The sequence below is a fragment of the Lissotriton vulgaris genome, chromosome 12 (genome assembly GCF_964263255.1).
Source record: "Lissotriton vulgaris chromosome 12, aLisVul1.2, whole genome shotgun sequence".
In the NCBI taxonomy this organism is placed as follows: Eukaryota; Metazoa; Chordata; class Amphibia; order Caudata; family Salamandridae; genus Lissotriton; species Lissotriton vulgaris.
Window position 1 is genome coordinate 741,427,687 of NC_141700.1, and position 22,648 is coordinate 741,450,334.

Here is a 22,648-nt window from a genome sequence, read left to right on the forward strand (position 1 = left end):
CTGGGTCCAGGATCTCTAACACATGAAGAACAAAGTCTTGTGGGCTATAAAAATAAGAGCTGGAACCCCAGTAAAATCAGATTACTTCTACAATCAAGAGGAACCTCTATCCAAGAAGATCAACTGAAGAAACTGAGGAGAAATACTGCCCTTGCTGTGTGCTCTGGGGCTGGCCTGCAGTTTGCTGAATCTACTGAGGGTGAGGACAAGGGACTTTGATGTGTGCTGTGTCCCCCCTTCTTGCAACAAGGACTTTGCTATGTGCTGTGTCCAGAAGTAAAGAGTCTCCAAGGACCAGAGGAGAGCTTGACTCCTGTTACTGAAACACAGGACTATAAAAGTTTCCAAGTTTCCCAGAAGCGCTGTGGGCCTGCGCTTCTACCCAACTGGTGTACTTGCTAGAGCGCGTGTTTCCCTGTGTTCTGCCAGGAGAACTGTGTGCCTGCACTTCACCGCCGCTGAGTTGCCAGCCAAGAGGCTGAGTATCGCTGAGTGCCCGCTGACCCAGGACCAGAGGAGAGCCTGGCTGCCCTTTATCCCTGCCAGCCCAGGAGCCTGACAGTGCTGTGTACCTGTAATCACCTCCGCCGGCCTGGGAGCCGCAAGAGCACTGTGCTGCCTTCACCGCCGTCGGCCCAGAGTCCACCGACATCAGAGCAGAGCTGCGCTGGGATTGGCGCCAGCGCAGAGTGTCACCCGGCCATGAGGGGCTCGTCCAGGAGGAGCTGCGCTGAGTTCCTGTGAGCATGAGGCGTCGCCAAGCAACCCAACCACGTCCCGGTCATCAGCTGCTGCCTGGAAGAGCAACGCGGGAGCCGAGACAAAGCTTCCCGTCGATCAGCTGTTGCCGCCAGGACTGCCTGCCTCTGGAGACGAATCTGTAACCCCCAGGTAATGCTTGGAGTGAAGTCCTAAGCCACTGTGTGTGTCTCCGTCTGGGGGTAGATGGCGGAGTTGAGAGGGGCTGCCCAGACGGCCATTTCCACTTTAACATTTGCATTCTGCTAATTCCACGACCGCTCATCCTTTTGGAGGCATACCGGCAAAATCGCTGACCACAGGGTCAGCTGCGGAAAAATATATTGGGCTCAAGCCGTTACGGTGCATTGTTCATTGGTGCCGAAGTAACGTGTGCTGGTAATCTATGCTTTAGCACGTGACTAGAGAACTGCTTTACTATTGCTTGAAGGAATACCGAAACTGCACGTTGGTTTTTAAAAAGAACACTACCAGGGAACATTCAGAGAAGAGCCTTAATTGTGTATGTTGTCGTTTTGTCGTTTTTGGTCATGCCTAAATGTATATAAAGATATCTATTTTTTTTTAATACCTGTGTCCATTTGTGGTATGTCACTGTGTTGTGGGTGTTGGTGCAAATACTTTACACATTGCCTTTGGGATAAGCCTGTCTGCTCGTGCCAAGCTACCAAGGGTGTGAGCAGGGGTTATCTAAAGAGTGTATCCCCCTTACACGGACTAGAAGCAAGGATCCCTATTTGGTCAAAGGTACCTACCTCTGCCAACTACAGACCCCCATTTCTAACACACACACTAACCTAGGCCATTGTAACCTCACGTATATGACACTTTACCCCGCACGGATTTACAACGCGTGTCATTACCCCACATTGTTTGCTCTGCAAATTTTTTTACAACGCAGGGCTTTACAACGCAATCCATTACAGCGCAGTCAACTGCAACGCAATTTACTATTCTAACTCCACTAGGGTGTTGTAATGGGAATGCGTTTTAATGGTTTGCGGTGTAAAGCCCTGATTTGTAAAATATTTCACGGAATAAAAAATGCGGGATAATGACATGCGTTGTAACGCAGTTGTTGTAAAGGATGTTTACCTAACCTCACACCTTACGAGTAACAACGTTTCTCTTTATTTTATTGCATTGGACCCAAAAGGGCATAAGCTGGCATCATATAAAGCATTGAAATACATATTATAATATATTTTGTAAGCAATCTCCTTGATTCCATCCATGGGTGCATTCTCATGCTAGTCTACCCTTTCTCAAGCACCATTTCAAACGTTGACATTTGCTGGGGTGCACCAGATGTCAGAGGCGAAAGCATGTTAGTTTGGCCGGAACATTTTGATGGGCTCTTGACAATTAGACCTAAATCCCATGAGGCACAGGTGGGATGAGGAAAGAAACAGGCGGAAAAACACAGCATTTTCTGTAAGTACCAGGAAGTAGGTAATTGATTTAATCTCTTGTCCCCAGAGGAGCATCTTATGGTAGGTGAACCTCACAGGGCACCTTAGGTGAGCGGAGAGGAGGCTGCTGGTATATAAGGGATAGGTCCAGGGCCCTCCTAGCAGTAAAGACTTAAGATGGCCCGCAGAGGAGCCAGCCATCAACCTGCAGTCTGAGGGGCAGACTCCAGCTGCAGGGCGGTGTGAGTCATCCAAGCAGGTAGGGTTGCATTGTTCTCTTTGGGCGGCCTGTGTGCACACTACAGAGGAGCTGGACACTGAGGATTGGGCTCTATCAAACACCCCTAAAGGCTTTAGGGAGCAATTGTCACACCCATGCTGCCCACGACAAATGGTTCCACACATTTTCCCAAACGTTCTTAATTTGAAGACCTGATTACAGGTGAGTGATGGGTACCTGCTTTCCTAGCCCCGGCATTCATCGGCCAATTCACAAGCCTTTTCATTTACCAAATGTGTCAAGATGGCGGCGTGGTTTGAGTGACAGGTGGGAGGCTAAGATCCAAACAGACGCTCTGCACTGAACGAGAGCCACGAGGAGACCACAAAAGACAATTCACATAGAACACCAACTGACGGGCAGATTTACAAGCCCCTTGCGCCACTTTTGCGTCACTTTTCGCATGTTAAAAGTGACGCAAATGTGGCGCAAGGCGCTTGTAAATCTGCCCCCGAGTATAGAATCGAACCTGTGCGCCTAGAGGTCGAAAGGACATAAAAAAAGCGCCGATTTCTAAGATGTCTAGGTGGCTGAGTTAAACGTTAATTGAAATGCACTCTGTCCCCAGTAGACACATTCGGATCGTACAAGGGCAGTTAATTGTCCCACCCTTTGGGTGCAGAAAATAATAACGGCTGCTGTGTACAGCGCGTGCAAGTGACAGGGGTGTGACAGGAAGTGGATGACGACACCAAGTTCAAGAGGAAGACAATGTTCCTGTTATAGTCATAACTGCATCGGTTTAGGGAACGTGCAGCAATACACCTCAAAGTCGAGCATTCTAGAACCCGCTTCGGTAGTGTCTAAAGAGATGGAACATAAAAAGATGACGTCATTTCCATAAGACCATGTACTGGAATGGCTGCCATTGCAATGGACAAGCCGTAAACGTGTTAAAGGCGTCACCAAGGCAATGTTCTTAAAATATTACTTCAGTAGAGAAGAGAAGCGCGAACTTAAAGACATGTTCTAGGGAGAGCAGGGTCCTTAAAAGAGGGAATTCTTCCAGGGAGAACGAGAGGCGGAAGCTGAAGAGATAGAAGGGGGCTGTTCTTTAAACAGAAGCTGCCCCGATAGAGAGTGTTGGGCTTGGGTTTTAGAGAGAGGATTTAATGGTAGCAATGCTGACTAAAAAAAGATTGGGACTTAGAGGTCATGTTATTATGGGGTCTGTCTTTATTACAGGGGTTCTTTCAGAAGGATGAACTGAAGGGACCTTCAAGAGATGTAGGGGGGCTGTATTTATAATGGGGTTCTTGTCAGGCATTTCGTTTTACTGCCGCAACCACTTTCACATTGAAGGATGTGCTAGGGCTGTGGGGGTGTTGTCAGGGTAGCTTTACTTAAAGCAAGAATCAGATTCACAGTGAAGGGTAGGTTAGGATTGGAGTGGGTTGCTGTCAGGTGAGCTGTTCTCAGAGCAGGAATCACACACTCAGTGCAAGGTTGGCTGGGACTCTGGAGCGGTGTTTTGAGGAGACCTGTTCCTGTGGCAGGATTTACCATCACATTCAAGCTCAGGGTGGAGTTGTGGAGTGATGTTATTATCAAAAGTCTATATTTGATCTGGGAGGAGTTAACCAACCTGAAAACTGCTAATACACAATTTAGCTTTTCGATTCGCAACAGACATTTTAAATGGCAATGCACACGTCTCAAATGCTTGCGAGTTGAACAGTGCTTAATCTCAGCCGGTAATTTCCGGTGCTCGGCACTCAAGTGACAACAGCGCACTTATGACAATGTGCCACATGGTGTCGCTGCTCATCTAATTGAGAGATGAGTGGAACAACGGCTGTTTATGAATACAATATACATTAAACATAAATAATACATCCCTCCCCAGCAATTCCTTAACTTTGGGGACGTGGAATAATCTGAACTGTCCCACTTGCCGGCGAGAGAGGGGTAGTAGTTGTTTTGGTACTGCCATTGGCAGTGATGACAGGGGCAATGGGCAGAGTTAGCTGCAGTAGCTCCTGGACAGAGCCCCGGCACTTATTATTATACAAATTAAGCACTGGAGTTAAAAAAGTGAAAGGGGCCTTCCCCCTACTTGTCTACTCGCATGCCACTGCACAAATGCATTACAACCCCTCCTGCAGTCTCAGAGTAAGCCATGATTACTGGCTGCCGAGGGCAAGACAGGCATTCACACAGAGAACGCTCTCGGTTTCTGCATCCTATGCACCAACACCTGTCCCTGATGTCCCCCACTCAAGGGGCCACTGCTTTTGAATTATGACTCATGTATCAGGGGTCAGAGGTCTATTCTCCACCTCCCTTCTGCTCATTATTCTCTAGGCAGATCAGCTACCCCTAGCATCTTGATAAATAGCGTCACCGACTAGGATCGGTAATTGCTTTTATATTCTAGGATCGGTTATTGCTTTTATATTCTCTGTCGCCAATGACGCTGCTTTTATCTAACCGAAGACATATGTATTTCCATTGAGCCCCGTTTACTGTATATTGAGAAACATTCATTGGGGCAGATTTACAATTACTGGTGCATCCCTGCATCCCGGCAGGGATGCGCAAGGTATTGTGCGCCTGGGAGATGAGTCACGTTGTAAATACCCCGCACCATGGCGCATCTTTTGCGCTGCCGCTGCGTCACAAAAGTGACGCAACAGCGACGTAAAACCAGCGCAAGGGGCTTGTAAATCTGCCCCATTGTATCCAGGATGGCTGCTGGCCACCACCCTTCATATATCCTCAGCGCCCTGATGAAGTAATTGGCGTAATATTTCTCACCTCGGAAAAGCGCCTTGGCGCATCTTTTTTTTGTGTTCTGTATGAATATTGGTATTGTATATTTTTTATATGATATCATTGTCTTTTGTTTTGTGATTGTTTTGTATGTATTAGATTTGTTTCATGTTTGTGATTTGTTTTCTAGTTTGTAATCACACATGTTCCATTGGTCTACGCTTTGTGATTATGGGGCTCCATAATTATTGATATCTATGTTTATGACCTCTATGATAATTGTAGTTTTATATGTGTTGTCCATATTTATGTCATATGTTATATCAGAAAATTTAATAAACTTTATTTTAGATAATAACTTTGGACTTTAGGCTATGCAAGTTTATGGATATATTACCAATTGAAAATCATGTTTAAGGAAATTGTACTTGTTGATGGCTAGGGTTCTGTTAGGGTTGCATCTATGGGGGTCAGTCAGGGTGGGGATTTTGTCAGAGACAATGCTAGAATGCCCGGTACATAAAAACAACTCTTATTTCTTTGAAGTTCTTAATAAGTGGATAAATGAATTATTTCTACACTTGAAATAGCGCTCATTCTCTGCGGTTAATGCCCACAGTGTTTGTACATAGGGTGCTGGTGAAGATGCTGTAGGACAGCGGACGATGGGGAGAGTGGAGCCCCCAGCTCCTGCAAGAGGGGCCCCCGAAAGCCGCCCCCGCCCCCACCGGTGCTGGATGGCCATGCTGTGTGTGAGGCTCTCAGGCCTGGCCCTGGCCTCCGTCTGCGCCGAGGCAGAGGCCGCCTGCCGCCTGGGCAGCGAGGAGGAGGTGACCGGGTACCCCAGGGAAGGGGACCTGCTGATTGGTGGCATGTTCGCCGTCCACCTGCCGGGCTTCACCCCCATCTCCTTCGCATCAAGACCTTCATTTTTCAACTGTGAAACGTAGGACATCCATAATATTTATGTGTTTACCTGTTTTTGTGTTTCTTCATTTCGTGTCATGGTTCTAGCACCGCATTATGCATACTTGTCAAACCGGGGTAGTTTGAAGCCTTGTAGCAGGGCCGGTTCTAGGATTTGCGAGGCCCTGGGCTAAAAGAAAATGTGCGAGGCCCCTCTAATCTGACGGTGGCTGTTATGAGCATTATGACTATATGTACAACAGCGACAGCTATGCAGCAATGTAAAGCTAAACTATGATTTGGAGAGGGCTGCATTTACAGCAGTAGCAAGAGAAATTATTGAACACTTAATCTGACCAAATCAGCAAATGTCATTTGATAAAAAAGGAGAACTGTAGCAAACAGATTATATTTTATATGCCATATACTATATGGTGGACTTCTGTGTCAATACAGCACACATGACAACATGAAGAAACAAACAATTACTAACTAAATTTTATAAAAATATATTTTGTTTATTTATATTTTCTTATTTTATCTTCATTCAATTATACTGAATTTCAAAAATTCATGTTATATCAAGTACATCTGGTCAATAATAAAAAACATACAAAAGGAAACATAAATCAACACCAAATGACTAGTTGGTTAAGGGACTATAGAAGTTGGCAATGCGGTACAATTTCCCTATATATGGTTTGTTTCTTCATGTTGTCCTGTGTACTGTATTGATACAGAAGTCCACCTTATAGGATATGGCATATTAGATAGAATCTGTTTGCTACAGTTCTTTTTTTTTCAAATGACTGTTATTCCTACGTGTAGCAAACGCATTATTAGTAGGGGTCCCCTGTTTTTGCACAAATCGGCAAATGTGGCATATTCTCTAGCATCATTTCCTATAGCTAGTCTAATATTTAGTGCATTTGGTTTTGGTAAAAATCGGATTCCAGGGTTTTAGAATTGCAGAGGGTTTTAAAAGAGAAAACAGACACACACTCAGCAGACTCAATGAAAACTGCATTCACCAACAATGAAGACATTTGCATTGAGTGTAGATACAGGAATGGCGCTGCTTCATCAACACTGCACCAGCTCTCTCCTAGAATAAACATTTGTGTAAATCACATAAAATGTTCCCCTGAGACCTTCATGGTACATATGCACACTTCGATGCAATAAAAACGTGTTCATCTTTTATTCTGTACATACTATTAATGTGTTTACAACTTTATCCTCGATTTAGAGTCAGGCTTAATTTGTGTTCACACTATTTATCTGAAAATGATCTCTTGCAGCATCTCATTATTTATTAGTAGTATGCAGTTTGATTATTTTATGTTATACAAACCATAAAGGGAACCCAAGAGAAAACAGCGACCATGAGTACAAGCTATTTTAAAGGAACAATGACTCTTACAAAAACCATGCTTAATCTAAAATTAAAACAATTATTTTACTGTCACAAATGTTCAAGGTCTCAGTTTCTTTTTTCTTTTCCACAATTGATTTTCTTTTTTATTTTTAACGGTCAAAAGATAGTGAGTAGTGTCACTGGAATTTTTTGTAGCTTACTTTACACTCAGGCAATTGTTTTCAAAGGACATTAATAAGTAATATTCAAGATGGTTCTGTCCTGGCCCGGGCGCACGCCCTTGTGAGTCCCGCGTTGCGGGAAGAGTCCAGCTCTTTAATAGCACGTCATCAGCAGCAGCCCCTCCTGTGCCCCTGTGGAGCCTGGGGAATGTAGTTTCACCCAGGCAGAAAGGCTCTGGCAAAGTTTTTGTGCAATGCTGTGCCAGAAGGAAAAAACACCGTCTAATCATGGATCCCGTTGACTCAAGTGTCCACAACCTTACCACAAATTGGTCTATAGTTTTTTGCCTCTCCAGGTTGATGTCAACAGCTTTGACATCAGGTTGTTCTTGGGCAGTCACATCCACAGATAAGAGTGTGATTCTTTTGTTGCAGAAAGCAAGCTCCAATAAAGTTTTTTATCTCCCAGGTTGAATAACTAGGCTGTTCAGAGCCTTCTTATAATTTTCAAGTATCTCTATCCATTTCTTCTCTCCACTGGTGGATTCACAAGAGAGATCTTAAAATAAGGAAGGGGCATGACGGCCGGGCGGGTGGCACCCTCTACAATTCTTCTGTTAATATTGGATTTTAGTTAATGTCAGACTGAAAAACTAACTTTAACACAGTTCTCTCCAATCAGCCTGCGTAGATGTGATTTGATTATAACATATTGCATTTATGAACAGAATGGCCACAATATCTCCTAAAATGTGTTCACTAAAAAACACCTGAATCAAGACCAGTTTCATCAAATTTTTCTGTAGGAAATTCAAATGTATTAACACAGAGAAGAATGAGATAACTCCGCAGCAGACCCACCTGACTCCACTGGCATGGGCACTGTTTCTGGTACTCCGGCATAAGCATGTGTAATTTTACGAATTTCAGATTACACTATTTACACGAAATTTGCTAAGATTTGCCTTAACACCACACCAAAATCTTAGTATGGAAAAAAAGCTACTAACCAGAGCACGAATGGCTGGTGTGAGAGGCACTTTTTAGTGCAAAATGCACCCTTGCATTCAAAATGGACGCAAGAAAAGATTTAATGCTAAAGTTTTGCGCTAAATGCTAGTTTGGACTTTCATGTGACTTTGTGTAATTTCGTGTAATTTTTGCAGAAAGCAAATTACACAAATTTCGCAATCCCAAAGTTATGTCCTTCAATTTGGTGCTATCCACTGCACGTACTCTCGATCGCATGCTGTGTTACAACATTGACCCCTGCAGAAGAAACCGGTCTGCACCCTACCAGGCACAGCCGACACATCAGAGGCAAACCCAGCATCACATGTGCTGCTTCCTTAACCGCACCCAACCAGACTTCCAAACTACCACCCTGTTGCTATTTCAGATCCAGCACTGTGGGAGTAACGACAATCCGTAAGTACACATCTTAGCTGTGTGCATTGCATGCATCTTAGCTGTGTGCATTGTATTCTTCTTAGCAGTGTGCATTACATGCATCTTAGCTGTGTGCATTACATGCATCTTAGCTGTGTGTATCATTGTATGCATCTTAGCTGTGTGCATTGTATGCATCTTAGCTGTGTGCATTGTATGCATCTTAGCTGTGTGCATTGCATGCATCTTAACGGTGTGCATTGTATGCTTCTTAGCTGTGTGCATTGTATGCTTCTTAGCTGTGTGCATTGCATGCATCTTAACTGTGTGCCTTGTATGCATCTTAGCTGTGTGCGTTGTATGCATGTTAGCTGTGCGCATTGTATGCATCTTAGCTGTGTGCATTGTATGCTTCTTAGCTGTGCGCATTGTATGCATCTTAGCTGTGTGTGGTGTATGCTTTTTAGCTGTGTGCGTTGTATGCATGTTAGCTGTGCGCATTGTATGCATCTTAGCTGTGTGCATTGTATGCATCTTAGCTGTGTGCATTGTATGCATCTTAGCTGTGTGAGTTGTATGCATCTTAGCTGTGTGCATTGTATGCTTCTTAGCTGTGCGCATTGTATGCATCTTAGCTGTGTGTGTTGTATGCTTTTTAGCTGTGTGAGTTGTATGCATGTTAGCTGTGTGCATTGTATGCATCTTAGCTGTGTGCATTGTATGCATCTTAGCTGTGTGCATTGTATGTATCTTAGCTGTGTGAGTTGTTTGCATCTTAGCTGTGTGCGTTGTATGCTTCTTAGCTGTGCGCATTGTATGCATCTTAGCTGTGTGAGTTGTATGCATCTTAGCTGTGTGCATTGTATGCATCTTAGCTGTGTGCGTTGTATGCTTCTTAGCTGTGCGCATTGTATGCATCTTAGCTGTGTGAATTGTATGCATCTTATCTGTGTGCATTGCATGCTTCTTAGCTGTGCGCATTGTATGCATCTTAGCTGTGTGAGTTGTATGCATCTTAGCTGTGTGCATTGTATGCATCTTAGCTGTGTGCATTGTATGTATCTTAGCTGTGTGAGTTGTTTGCATCTTAGCTGTGTGCATTGTATGCTTCTTAGCTGTGTGAGTTGTATGCATCTTAGCTGTGCGCATTGTATGCATCTTAGCTGTGTGAGTTGTATGCATCTTAGCTGTGTGCATTGTATGCTTCTTAGCTGTGCGCATTGTATGCATCTTAGCTGTGTGTGTTGTATGCTTTTTAGCTGTGTGCGTTGTATGCATGTTAGCTGTGTGCATTGTATGCATCTTAGCTGTGTGCATTGTATGCATCTTAGCTGTGTGCATTGTATGTATCTTAGCTGTGTGAGTTGTTTGCATCTTAGCCGTGTGTGTTGTATGCTTTTTAGCTGTGTGCATTGTATGCATGTTAGCTGTGTGCATTGTATGCTTCTTAGCTGTGTGCTTTGTATGCATCTTAGCTGTGTGAATTGTATGCATCTTAACTGTGTGCATTGTATGCTTCTTAGCTGTGTGAATTGTATGCATCTTAACTGTGTGCATTGTATGCTTCTTAGCTGTGTGAATTGTATGCATCTTAGCTGTGTGCATTGTATGCTTCTTAGCTGTGTGCATTGTATGCTTCTTAGCTGTGTGCATTGTATGCTTCTTAGCTGTGTGCATTGTATGCATCTTAACTGTGTGCATTGTATGCTTCTTAGCTGTGTGAATTGTATGCATCTTAGCTGTGTGCATTGTATGCTTCTTAGATGTGTGCATTGTATGCTTCTTAGCTGTGTGCATTGGCTGTCTAATACATCTGCACGGTGGCCTTAGATGATCACACTAGTTGCCTCGAAGCACAGACGTGCACTAATGGCTTCCACGTGCCCCGGCTTCACACATATGCCACTCCCTTCACTCAATGGTGGTGTCTATCCTGCCATGTGCCTCTAAGGCTCCTAAAGCCATTCCCCTTGGATGAGCCAGGAAACATTAGAAACCGAAGACTGACTGCCGGGTTTACACTGGAGCAGCATCTTCACTCTACATGGACCACGGATGAGGTGCTCCTGTCCAGAGAGGCTCATGAGTTCACTGAGCACTGTGGCAGATGTGTTACTGCAGGACTCTCAGGTCTATTGACAAAAAAAGAGAAGTAGACAACAGTGCACTTAAAGAGCGTCAGATGTAAAGGTTCATTGATAAATCGTAAGAATGTGCTGTGCCGCGTTTACTGCTCATAGAACATGCACAAGCATGTAGAATGTATTACAAAAATTCCAAATGCCAGCTGCTATGAGCCCATTTCACCCATTACTTTAGGTGCCATTCATTAATCAGAAGAATACAATATAGACCCATAGCAAACCTACCAAAACCAAGACTAACCACTCTCACATGGTAAGTTTAATCAAACTAAACATGTTTATAGCTATCATGGATTCAGGTCAACCGATAATGTCCCCAACCCACTTCTAAGCTGTGGGTATGATAGACCACCCATAGCACTAGATGGTAGCAATAATTTATACTTATAAGCGGTTAGGACGACATATTGGTTGTTTAACAATTAACTAAAATAATAATTAAATTGACCCTTGTCCCAGGAACAACACAATGGAACTTTCTGTAATCCTGACCAGAACTACAACTGGATTTCATTATTAAATACATTCATCAAATAACTTGCATTGATATCTCTTATGAAGTGGATTGAAAGGGTATATGTCTAAATGTAAACTTTTCTCTCTGCTGTTTACCTTGCATCCTTGGCTTAGATATGGGATAGAGTCCTGACTCCCACACACTGTGAAGTTAGGAAGAGCCACAGTAGAGTTCTGTGCCCAACTAGAGGAAAGATAACTATGTTTATTTATTTACAGTAGTGAGTACTTTATTCCTTATATTACAAATAGTTGCACCATCTATGTCCCTCACAAGCACTACAGAAATGTATCTTTACATTCAAAGAGCCATATCACATAAAGTGAGCACTGGTAGAGGCCTATCCTTTTTTTCAATGGGTGTCTTATGGGGTTGAAGAGTTTGAGCAGCGCAATTTTCCACCCTAGACAGGGATACATGGGTGCTTGTCAGAAGAACTTTCAAAGCATTTGCTAGTTTTGACTAGAAATATAGCAGCATTTGTTGACATATCTAAGGTAAACAACTGAATGTAACAGAATAACATGCACAAAGCAGCATAACATCACAATTAGACATAACATAGCACATCACAAATATTCTAAAGACAACACAAAAATTGCGGTACAACACAACAAAATCACATTGCAATACTTCAGCAAAGACAGCAGTACAAAAACAACTAACCACACCACAAACTGCCCCACAGTCAATGTGAACAGAGGTTCTTGTCACATATGACTATCTCCTAATCCTGTTTTCATAATATGATCCTAAAGGAGTTTATTTCAAGCGCTACCTTGAATGAATCAAAAATCTTTATTCGATTGTTAAGCAATAATCATAAAAGAGCAATACAGAAGGGAAAATTAGTATGAGATAAAATTGTAAAACAAAAGCGATAAAAACATGCAAAAGCCATCTTAATAAAAAATAAATAGACATTTCAAAACTCATTTCAAAATGTTAAATCATCACAGTATAACTGTGAAGTTAAAAACAAGAGCATGCTTTAAAATTAATTATTCTGTTCTAGTACTGCACATAACAAAAAATGGACCAACAGCAAAAGACAACACAGGCTAACACTGCATTTGGAGATAGAGAAAAGCAAGTCAATATTGATAAAGCCCCATAGATTTAAGAATGGGTAACAAAAACCTACACCAGGGGTTGGGGGGTCATAAAACTTACAAAATAGGACCAAGTGTCCCAAAGACTGGAGTGAACTGCCATCAAAGGGGCAAGTTCTTTCTGAGCTAGGATCAAATTGCCAAGGGGGAAAATTTATATAAGACCTAATTGCACCTGAACGAAACTTTGCAAGGCGAGATTTTCCCATGGGTTTCTAACAAGGGAAAGATAAGGATCAGGTGCAATGTAAGTTATCAAAATCAAGTAGGGTCTCAGGGTAGGTTTGCCAGTAGCACTGCTCTATCTCTCTTCAGAAATGTTCTTTAAAAAAACTCTTTCATTGTTGACTGGTCACCTTTCTTAACTAAATTGGGACACTAGTATAGATCAGGTCATCCTAAAGATGCAGCACTGCTCCTGATATAGTCAAGCCATAGAATTTTTGAAGCATTCTCACAATTATGACAATCTTGTATCACAACTCTGCTAAAAGTGCTATGTTCACTACTCCAAATTGTAATCCACAGGAGCAACTGGGCAAGATTAGCAAAATCTTCCACATAATCAATGTTCAAATCTTCATGCATAAAACGCTAGATCTAGAGGGACCCAAGCCCAACAATCTCCTGCAGAAGGGATTCTCCTCATGATGAATTTTCGAACAGTGATGCTACCCCCAGACGGCGGCACCATATGTTAAAACTGGGAAGTACTTCATTTTATTCACTTGCATCAAGGGTAAAATAGATTTGCTGCCCACGAGAGAGGCAAACCTAAATAGGGACCCACATGCCTGATTGAAAGGTAAATTTCGATTTGGAAGAGAGACTAACCAATTATTCTGTAAATCAAAGGTAACACCCAAATAGGTGAAGTTGCTCACCCTTGCAGTAACTTTTTCTTTAATAGTTAGTTGTTTTACTTCAGAAAGCTGCCTCCCACATTGCATGTAGAACATCTTGGCTATGTTGGTGCACAGATCTAATTCATCGATAAATTTAACGTACAGATCTATGAGGCCTGTAAAACCATTTTAGGTATGGGATAGCTAAACTGCATCATCACCATATACAGGGAATAGACAAATGCAGATTTTATTCTAGACATATCTTTTCCGTTATCTACCAAGAATGAGTTCAAACCATTGACATATGACAAGAATAAAATAGGTGACATTACGCAGCCTTACCTAATCCATCAAGGCAAACTAAAAGAAGGAGTGCATTCCCCATCCGTACCAAATCTGACAGAGGGATTGACATCCGAATAAAGGGCCTGTAGAAAGTCGATCAACTGCTTGGGCAACTCAAGTTAGGTCAGAATACCCCATAGCTTAGCCTAATCAAAAGCTCTACCTAGATTCATGAATACTAAGTAGATTCACCCTTTCTTAGCAGTATCATCCTGATCAACAGCACTACTTAGATCCATGAATGCTGAGAGCCCCTTTCTGAGCAGTAGCATATTTCCCAGTTATAAAGTTAAGGTTCAGGCCCTTTTCCAAAGTATAATTACCTACTCTAAAACCATGCTGAACTTAAAAAAGCATGTTGTTCCACAGGATCCAGTCTTTAATTATTTGTAGAATATCCCAGTCTACAATTTTAACTACAGAATCTAAAATGCAGATGGGTCTGTAGCATCTAGCATTCTGTTGATCTCCCTTCTTAAATACAAGTACAATGACCGCAGATTTCCATGAACTAGGGATTCTGGAGGCTGCAGGAGCGTTAAAAACATCGGTTATTAGCAACGCTGGACTGGAAACCCAAAGCAGCCATAGCAAATTTGTCAGACCAGGTGGGAGGTGCAAGTGTGAAGCACTGCTGCTTTTGTTACTGGGGCCGACAATCCACCGTCGCTGCAAAACCAGCCCTCAGTAGGAACACCAGCCCCCCTGTTGCAAAACTTGCCCCCACCATTCCACCCTCCTAGGGGACATGCCTGATGACCACTTTGGCCAGTCCAGCCCTGGTTATCAGAGGGCTCTAAAAAGGGATATTCACCATATCAAAAGTCCATGAAGCCTTGGTGAAAGGACTAGCTATTATAGCGCACAACATTTTCTCAAGCTCGAAGGAGATACCCAGGGAACTATAGGATCCCCCTCTACAGAAGTTAGTGTCACACAGTGCCCTAATGAGTAAATCTGCTTAAAATGCAACACCCATTGTTCAGGATTGATGTTGGAACCCAGGCCCTCAGAGAGAGTCAAGGATAACTGATTACCATTGACTATCTCCCAGAAACCCATATCATCTCCAATATTGAAGGTATACACTAGGCACCCCATTGTTTCCTCTTTTAGAGTTAGCTTCCTACTGGTAATAGTCTCCTTATAAGCTGGCCCTGCTAAGGTGATATTAAGCTGGTTCCTTGGCCACATGTTAGGCGATTCACAGGATCCTAAGATTGCAGATAATACACTCTATCAAACCACTAACTTTATGAGCCCAGTTAAACCCAACAGATCAAGTATGATCACTCTGGTAGATACATTTAGGACCTAAAAGGCATCTCAAATATTGGTGGAGAGAGTATCAAGAATTAACAGTGAATCCATAATCAGGGTCAGGTTGAAACCAAAGAAGGAATTTAACATAGTTAGAATCGATATGCTTTGCCACTTGATCCTGAGACCCTTATCTTTTGGGATCAAACCTGTTAAGCCAGGAGAGGTGATTGGTCTAACACAAGTGGATAGTCTCAGAATGAGCTTGATAGGATTATAGTCGCCAATGCAGGATTCGGAAACTTTCCCAAAACAAACTAATTGTTCACTCAAGATCCAACATCTTGGCCCTGATGCCAGCAACACTCCAGCAGATAAACCTTACTGTAGTATTCAAATCGGGACCCACAACTCTAGGAAGGGTGCTAGCTTCAGATTGCCTGCCAATATAAAAGGGAGTAGGAGAATAGTCTGAGAGTCAGTCACTGTGATCCAGTTCCAATAGAGGGAGAAATATATTAGAAATAGGAACGCAATGACCTGCTAATAATCACCACACAACCCCCACCTCAAATTGTTCAACTTTAGGGGCCCACAAACTTAACCCTCCTCACATACAAAATATAATTATGTTCCCTGATATACATTTTTGAGTTTAACCTCAACAAATGACACACTATTTTTCAACTGGAGAGTGGACTCCTCATTATTAGAGGTTAGTAGTGGAACAGCTGTCATGATAGCAACATAGGACAGCATTCAAAGTAAGTGCTATCCTAATAGCACTAGTCAAAATGCTTTGTGACATGGAGCTTCTCTTGCTCTTTCTGATCAACAAGAATTTTCAGCTGCAGGTTATTTATATTATTGGTGAAGTCAGTTCTTTTAAAATCTACTAATATACAGCTGCCAGTTTTTATGAGTCACTTTCAAGGTAATTTGTTTGATTTAGAAGGAGTCATTCAGACTGAATCCAGCTCGTCTCTACTTTGGTTCAGTAGACCAATAAGTAGATATTTTACCAAAAGAGACTGTTTCCAGCTAAACTCTATTACATCCTTACAACAGAATAGTCATATCAGTTGCAAATGGCCAGCAAGTGTAGAAGTTATACTAAGAGTGCAAGCATTAAGATATTGTTATATTTAATGTGCCATATAACGCTCAGTACATACATGCTATTTTGGGTATGGGAAATTCTTAAACAACTCTTGATCAGACGACTAAAAAGCCAATGATATTCTCCACTTCAGATTCAGCCTACAGAGTTACCAGTGGCTCCAGTCTATGGTGTTTGCAGTGGAGGAGATAAACAGGAGCCACACTCTCTTACCCAATATAACACTGGGCTTCCGGATCCATGACTCATGCATGATGATGACGCCAGTCCTGGAAGGAACCTTTTGGATGCTATCAGAGAGGAAATTGCCCATCCCAAACTACAGGTGCCTGGGCAAGAAGCCACTGGTGGGAATTGTGGGGGACACTGTGTCACCAAACTCTATACAGATGGCACGAGTACTGGGGCTGTATCGATACCCACAGGTGCGTTCATGCTTACCATTCTTATGATATTTTCTATGATTAAAGGATGGGCTAGGTAATCAGATTTGTTGAGCTAATTCAGTCCTCAGGTTGTGCATTGTGTTGCTAGCAGTTTAGAATTTTCCCAATACTATCCCAGTACAGAACTTGAAAGAATTAAATGGAAAATGCAGGTAAAACTTTCAAGCTACTAAGACCTTACATAGGAAACCTTGGGATAACTGGGTGTAAGGTGTAAATCAACAACAGTGGTAACATAATGATGTTCAACAGGATTGTCAAGGCAAGATTAGTTTCATGTGTTCTTTCTGGAAAAATTCCAATCACACACTGGTTTATATGTAAGGTGTTTATGATAGTATTGTCACTCTATCCGTAAGAGTGAGTGAAGAAACAGCCAACACATGTTTCACCCCTTTACACAACCATCCGGCCTGGGGCTTCCTCAGGGCTGTACATACATTCATAATTTGCAAAGTAGGAGGGTGGTGTGTATCCCCATGAAAGAAAAGAGGAATGTTAATAAGGTCGGTGAGAGAAAAAAGAGGAAAGAAGAGGAAAGTGAATTTTGTGGAGTAACCTTGAAATGGGTAGGTGGGGAGTGATGGGGGAAGAGACAGAAAAGGCACACAATGACAGAGGTGTATAGTGGTTTAGATCAGTAAGGTACGTCATATTTAAAAGACAGACACATGGGAAAGGCAAAAAAAAAAGTTTTTGGGAATCATACAGGGAGAAATAGAGATATGGGAGATTGAGGAGGCAATGAAAAATAGCCGGGGAATAGGATAGGAGAGAAGGGGACAAGAAGAGAGTAGAGACAGAAGGAGCCACAGGAGGTGTGTAGATCATATAATATATGTATCATAAATTTACACAAGCAGGCAAGTTAAATGAAATACACATGTCAGTCTGGGATCGCATTGTATAATCAATTTACAAAAGTAGTTGATATACGGCACCTAATGTAGAAGGAGGAATGGTGTGTAATGTACCAGCGGTCATCACATGTAGTAGGTTAAATTCACCATGGTAGCATATTCGTTAGTTGGAAAAAAGATAATCCATAATTAAAAGCAAATACCCACGAATTTGGTTGGCGAATATTTGGGAGACAATATAAAACAGTACAGTAGGGTAGAAGGGTATCATTGGATTGAAAAAAGACCGATTTCAGGTTTATGAATTGGATGACAGCGTATTGAGCGTAGATGACGCATTGTAAATGAGTAGGCAAAAGAAACAGAATTCATGCATCAGGCGTAGCAGTGGTATTAGAAAGGCATTTTTTGAGTAAAACATTAATGCGACATATAACATATGATAACGTAAAATAGGTGCCACAAATAACGAATTGAAGGTGAATTATTCAAGGAAGATAAATGGTGTAAAAAAATGGAGCATGTAAAATGGTAAAGAACAGTAGAGTAAAGAAACATTTTTAAATGGGTAGTAGTATATGTACAATGGTAGTTTTTGTGATGTCGGGTCCAACAGGAAACAGGGTTCGAATCGAGAAGAGAAGGAAGCAAAATTTATTTACACAGGGGAAACTGGTTTTGTGCACTAATTCCATACTGTGGTGACGCAATATAAGTGAAAGGTAACACCTCAAGATTGTAAGATTATCTAGTAAACAAGTGATAACATTGTGAAATATTTAGGGGTAATTTGGTGTTAAAGCATGGATATTCTGGTGTGGCGGCACAATCGCTATGGTTGCAGATGCCATGGTATTCTAAACAGTGATCATGCGGGTGGTTTAGAGCTAATCCAAGTTGCCCGTCGGTGCCTGAGGCAGATAGCGCGGTTCTATTGTTGAATATATCATGCTTTATGTGAGCTCGCTCTGACTATGAGCCCAAGTAAAGGCAGTGAAGTTATTGCGTCACACAAGAAGGCGTTATATGGCTTACCGGTTTATAAGCCCAAAGTATAAATCAAGTCGTCTTGGTCAAAAAGGTCCTAAGGATTCTGAATGGGAAAAAATAAGAAAGGGGCAGGTAACTGTCAGGTTCTGGGAAGAGGAGTCGTAATTGGACATGTTGTAGAGCGTTATTGGTCATTGGCTAGTCGCTCACCTCTGAATAACTGGCTTAATGCCGGTCCACGTTGTTGTAGTCAGTTGTAGTCGATAACTACGGGAGAGGTTTGGTGGCCAGTTTAAATGCCCAACTTTATGGCTTCCGGTTCATGACTCAGAAGGAAATCTACTTGTGGTGTTTGGCGCCATATTGGAAAGGTAGTGGTTCCGTGAGTGGGGATAAAAACACAGTGAGTAGGTGGAATGGTCCCACAGCAAGGCGTGGGAGAGGGAAAACAATAGGATGAAAAATATTAAATTCCGTGGGGGGAGGGGAAACCCCTATATTCATCAGTAATTGCACAGCTGCATGGCTTCCGGTTCATAAATCAGAGGGAAGACTACTAGTGATGTTGGGCGCCATATTGGAATGGTGGTGGTTTGGTGAATGAGCGATACGAACAGAGTGAATAGGCAGATTGGTGAGTGGCAATAAAAACAGAGTATGTAGGTGGAATGGTCCCAAGCCCTAGGCGTGATAGAGGGAGAGCAATAAGATGAAATTAATTGAATTGCGTGGTAGGACCCCTGTATACGTCAGTGGGTCATCAATGTCTAATGTCCTTGGTCAATCGTGCACTTGAGTTTCACGCGGCGGATTGAATAATGCGCCAGCAGGCACATGTACAGAGTGGTATGGGGAGAGTAGTAATGCCAATATGTGGGCTAGAGGGGTAAAGAAAAGGGGGAGGGGGTGGGGGTTTGTGGTAGAAGTGTGTGGGATGTGAGATTCGCTAATGGCTTGTCATGGTGCTGGTGCGCCCCGGTCGGCGCAGGTAGTTCCTGAATCAAGAGGGTGACAGCAACGTGAAAAGTAAGGTTGCATAGTGTCAGATCAAAGCAAAGAGCATAAATGCACATATACAAGAGTAAGGTTGCATATTGTCGGATCGAAGCAAAGAGCATAAATGCACATATACATAGTTTTATGGGGACAGTCGCTATTTCAAGGTATTACATATGCATCAAACAAGTTTCTGACTGCGTGGGCAGGCAAGGGTGGAGAAGATAGGTAGGGCATAGGGGAGAGATGTAATATAGTAGAGGTACAGCATAATTTCCAATTTAGTCCAGTAGTGCCCTTTTGCACTAGTCTTCTCCCAGCCACACATACATTTCTGCATCTTTGTTAAGCCCCAAGGTCACTGTTTTGAATTTCAGAATGAGTTCACTTTCTCGTCTTCTGAGTTTTGCTTCACGGTCTATCCCTCTTCTGGCTGGATGGACAATTTCCATGTCAAAGAAGAGGAAGGCTTTTTTTGTGTGGATGCTTGTCGTGGAAATGCTCTGTGAGTGGATGAGCGGTGTTGTGCTTATGTATGTTTCGGTAGTGTTCCTGAATCCGGGTGCGTAGTGGTAGTATTGTGCTCCCAATGCATGGGAGGTTACAAAGGCAGATGATTACGTAGATGGTGAATTTGCTGTTGCAATCAATTCATTCTTTGATGGTAAATTCCTTTCCCTGTGTTAATGGTACCTGCATTGTTTTGCTTCTGCACAGTTTGCGAATACAGCAGTTTTTACACGTGTGAAATCCTGGTGGTCTGTCTAGGAATGTGGTGATGGCTTTCCTTTTGTCCTCAAATTCAGATTTGCACAGAAGGTTCTTGAGGTTGGGTGCTCGTCTGAATGTCATTTCTGGATATGTTTTGAGATGGTCATTTAGGCTGGGTGTTTGTTGTAAAAGATTCCAGTGTTGTTCCAAGCTTTGTCTTATTTGGTGATGACCATTATGATAGTCTGTAATAAAATGGATCAGGGTGTTACGCTCTTGTTGTTGTTTGGGTAGGAACATTTGTTTGCGTTCCATTTGGGCCACTGTGGCTAAGGTATTGTTTAGTGTATTAGGATCATACCCTCGCTTACTTAGTCTCGACACAATTTTGTGTCCTTTTTCGTTGAATACCTCCTCTTTGCTACAATTTCTGCGTATTCTCAAAAGTTCCCCTTCAGAAGCCTTAGGACCTTTTTGACCAAGACGACTTGATTTACACTTTAAGTTATAAGCAGGTAAGCCATATAACGCCTTCTTGTGTGATGCAATAACTTCACTGCCTTTACTTGGGCTCATAGTCAGAGTGAGCTCACATAACACATGATATATTCCACAATAGAACCGCGCTATCTGCCTAGGCACTGACGTGCAATCCAGATTAGCTCTAAACCACCTGCATGATCACTGTTTAGAATACCATGGCATCTGCCACCATAGCGAGTGCGCTGCCACACCAGAATATCCATGCATTAACACCAAATTACCCCTAAATATGTCACAATGGTATCACTTGTTTACTAGATATTCTTACAATCTTGAGGTGCTACCTTTCACTTATTTTTTGCCACCACAGTATAGAATCAGTACACAACACCGGTTTCCCCTTTGTAAATACATTTCGCTTCCTTCTCTTCTCGATGCGAACCCTGTTTCCTGTCGGTCCCGACATCACAAAAACTACCATTGTAAATATACTACTACCCATTTTAAATCTTTCTTTACTCTACTGTTCTTTACCAAGTTAAATGCGCTATTTTTTTACACCATTTATCTTCCTTGAATAATTCACCTTCAATTCATGGGCATGTGTGTGTGTGTAAAATGGAACTTTGAAAAATGTACGTCAAGTACAAATTGATGGTAATTTGTTACTCCTATTAGCGAAATCGCTAATTTTTTTACTTTAATGCATTGCAATTTGCGATTCATTAAAGGCAATCGCAATTTAAGTAATCACAATTTAGAGATTACTTAAATTGCGATTTTTGCATTTGGGATGATGCATTCCAAATGCAAAAATACTGGTCGCAAAGGGGCAGATTCTGAGAATCTGCCCGTTTGCGACCGTTTTTTTCTTTTGAGGCATGTGCCTTATAGAGCAAAAAATGGCAACAATTTGCGCATTTACATTTTGAGACTGCAATAGTGTTTTGCAAACTGACCTTTGTACGGACAGGTTAGTTAAAAAAATACCGACTTTTAGGGGGTCAAAAAGTGACCTTCCAAATTAACGTTCATTAGGCACATTACATTTTGTGGTGGCTTGCAAGGTACAACTGACCACCATACCTTGGATTGAATTCCAAAATGGCGGACTTTGTTTTTTAAGAATCCCATGTCACTTAAATTTACAAGTACTGAATTTAAAAACAAAAGAGCTTTCCATTTTGTAAAACTTTAGGGGGAGCATTAGCACCATGGACCACTAATGACTTCCTCCGAGGCTAACACGATTTTCCTCTTTCCCCCTTTGCTAACTATTTAACATCCCAACTCAGGAGTCCATAACATATAAGTTTGAGATCACTGTTGTAGCCATTAATGTTTGCTACATTCTTTTCGGAATTGGAAATATAAGGTGGTTTCCAATTCATACCCCTCCCCAATTGTGATTCGGAAAGGATTGCAAAATTCATTTTAGGAGTTAAAAATCATTTTCCTACTTGTAAAAGGATTTTGTACGGAAGGAAATCATGTGTACAGTCACAAACAGTGTGATCTGTAAATTTGCAGGGTTTGTGGTCACAAAAGGACTTGCACATAAGTTTCCAAAGAGATTATTCCATTTAAATCCTGGGAAAATATTTTGTATACCACGAATGGTCCCATTAATTTCGAACAGAAAGTAGACTGTGGCAAGCATGGTGAGATACCTTTGTATCAATGTAAAAGGCACAACCTTATAATCTGATATGTTATGTTATATGAGTTTATAACATGCACAGCTACTCATGAGTGTCCCGGTGCGGAGCCTGGCAGAGTAAGGACAGTGTGCTTTCAGGAGAATAGGTGTGTTTTCAGT

General features: G+C 42.2%; 1 protein-coding gene across 1 annotated transcript in view; it reads left to right on the forward strand.

Annotated features, from left to right (window-relative positions):
- Positions 1–5,828: 5,828 nt before the first annotated feature.
- The window catches only part of LOC147678518 (extracellular calcium-sensing receptor-like), a 46,801-nt gene continuing 29,981 nt past the window's right edge, over positions 5,829–22,648 (forward strand). Inside the window, exons 1-2 of the mRNA XM_086945664.1 lie at positions 5,829–6,109; positions 16,477–16,768. Coding sequence (XP_086801790.1) covers positions 5,829–6,109; positions 16,477–16,768 — 573 coding nt within the window. The remainder of the gene's footprint in view (positions 6,110–16,476; positions 16,769–22,648) is intronic.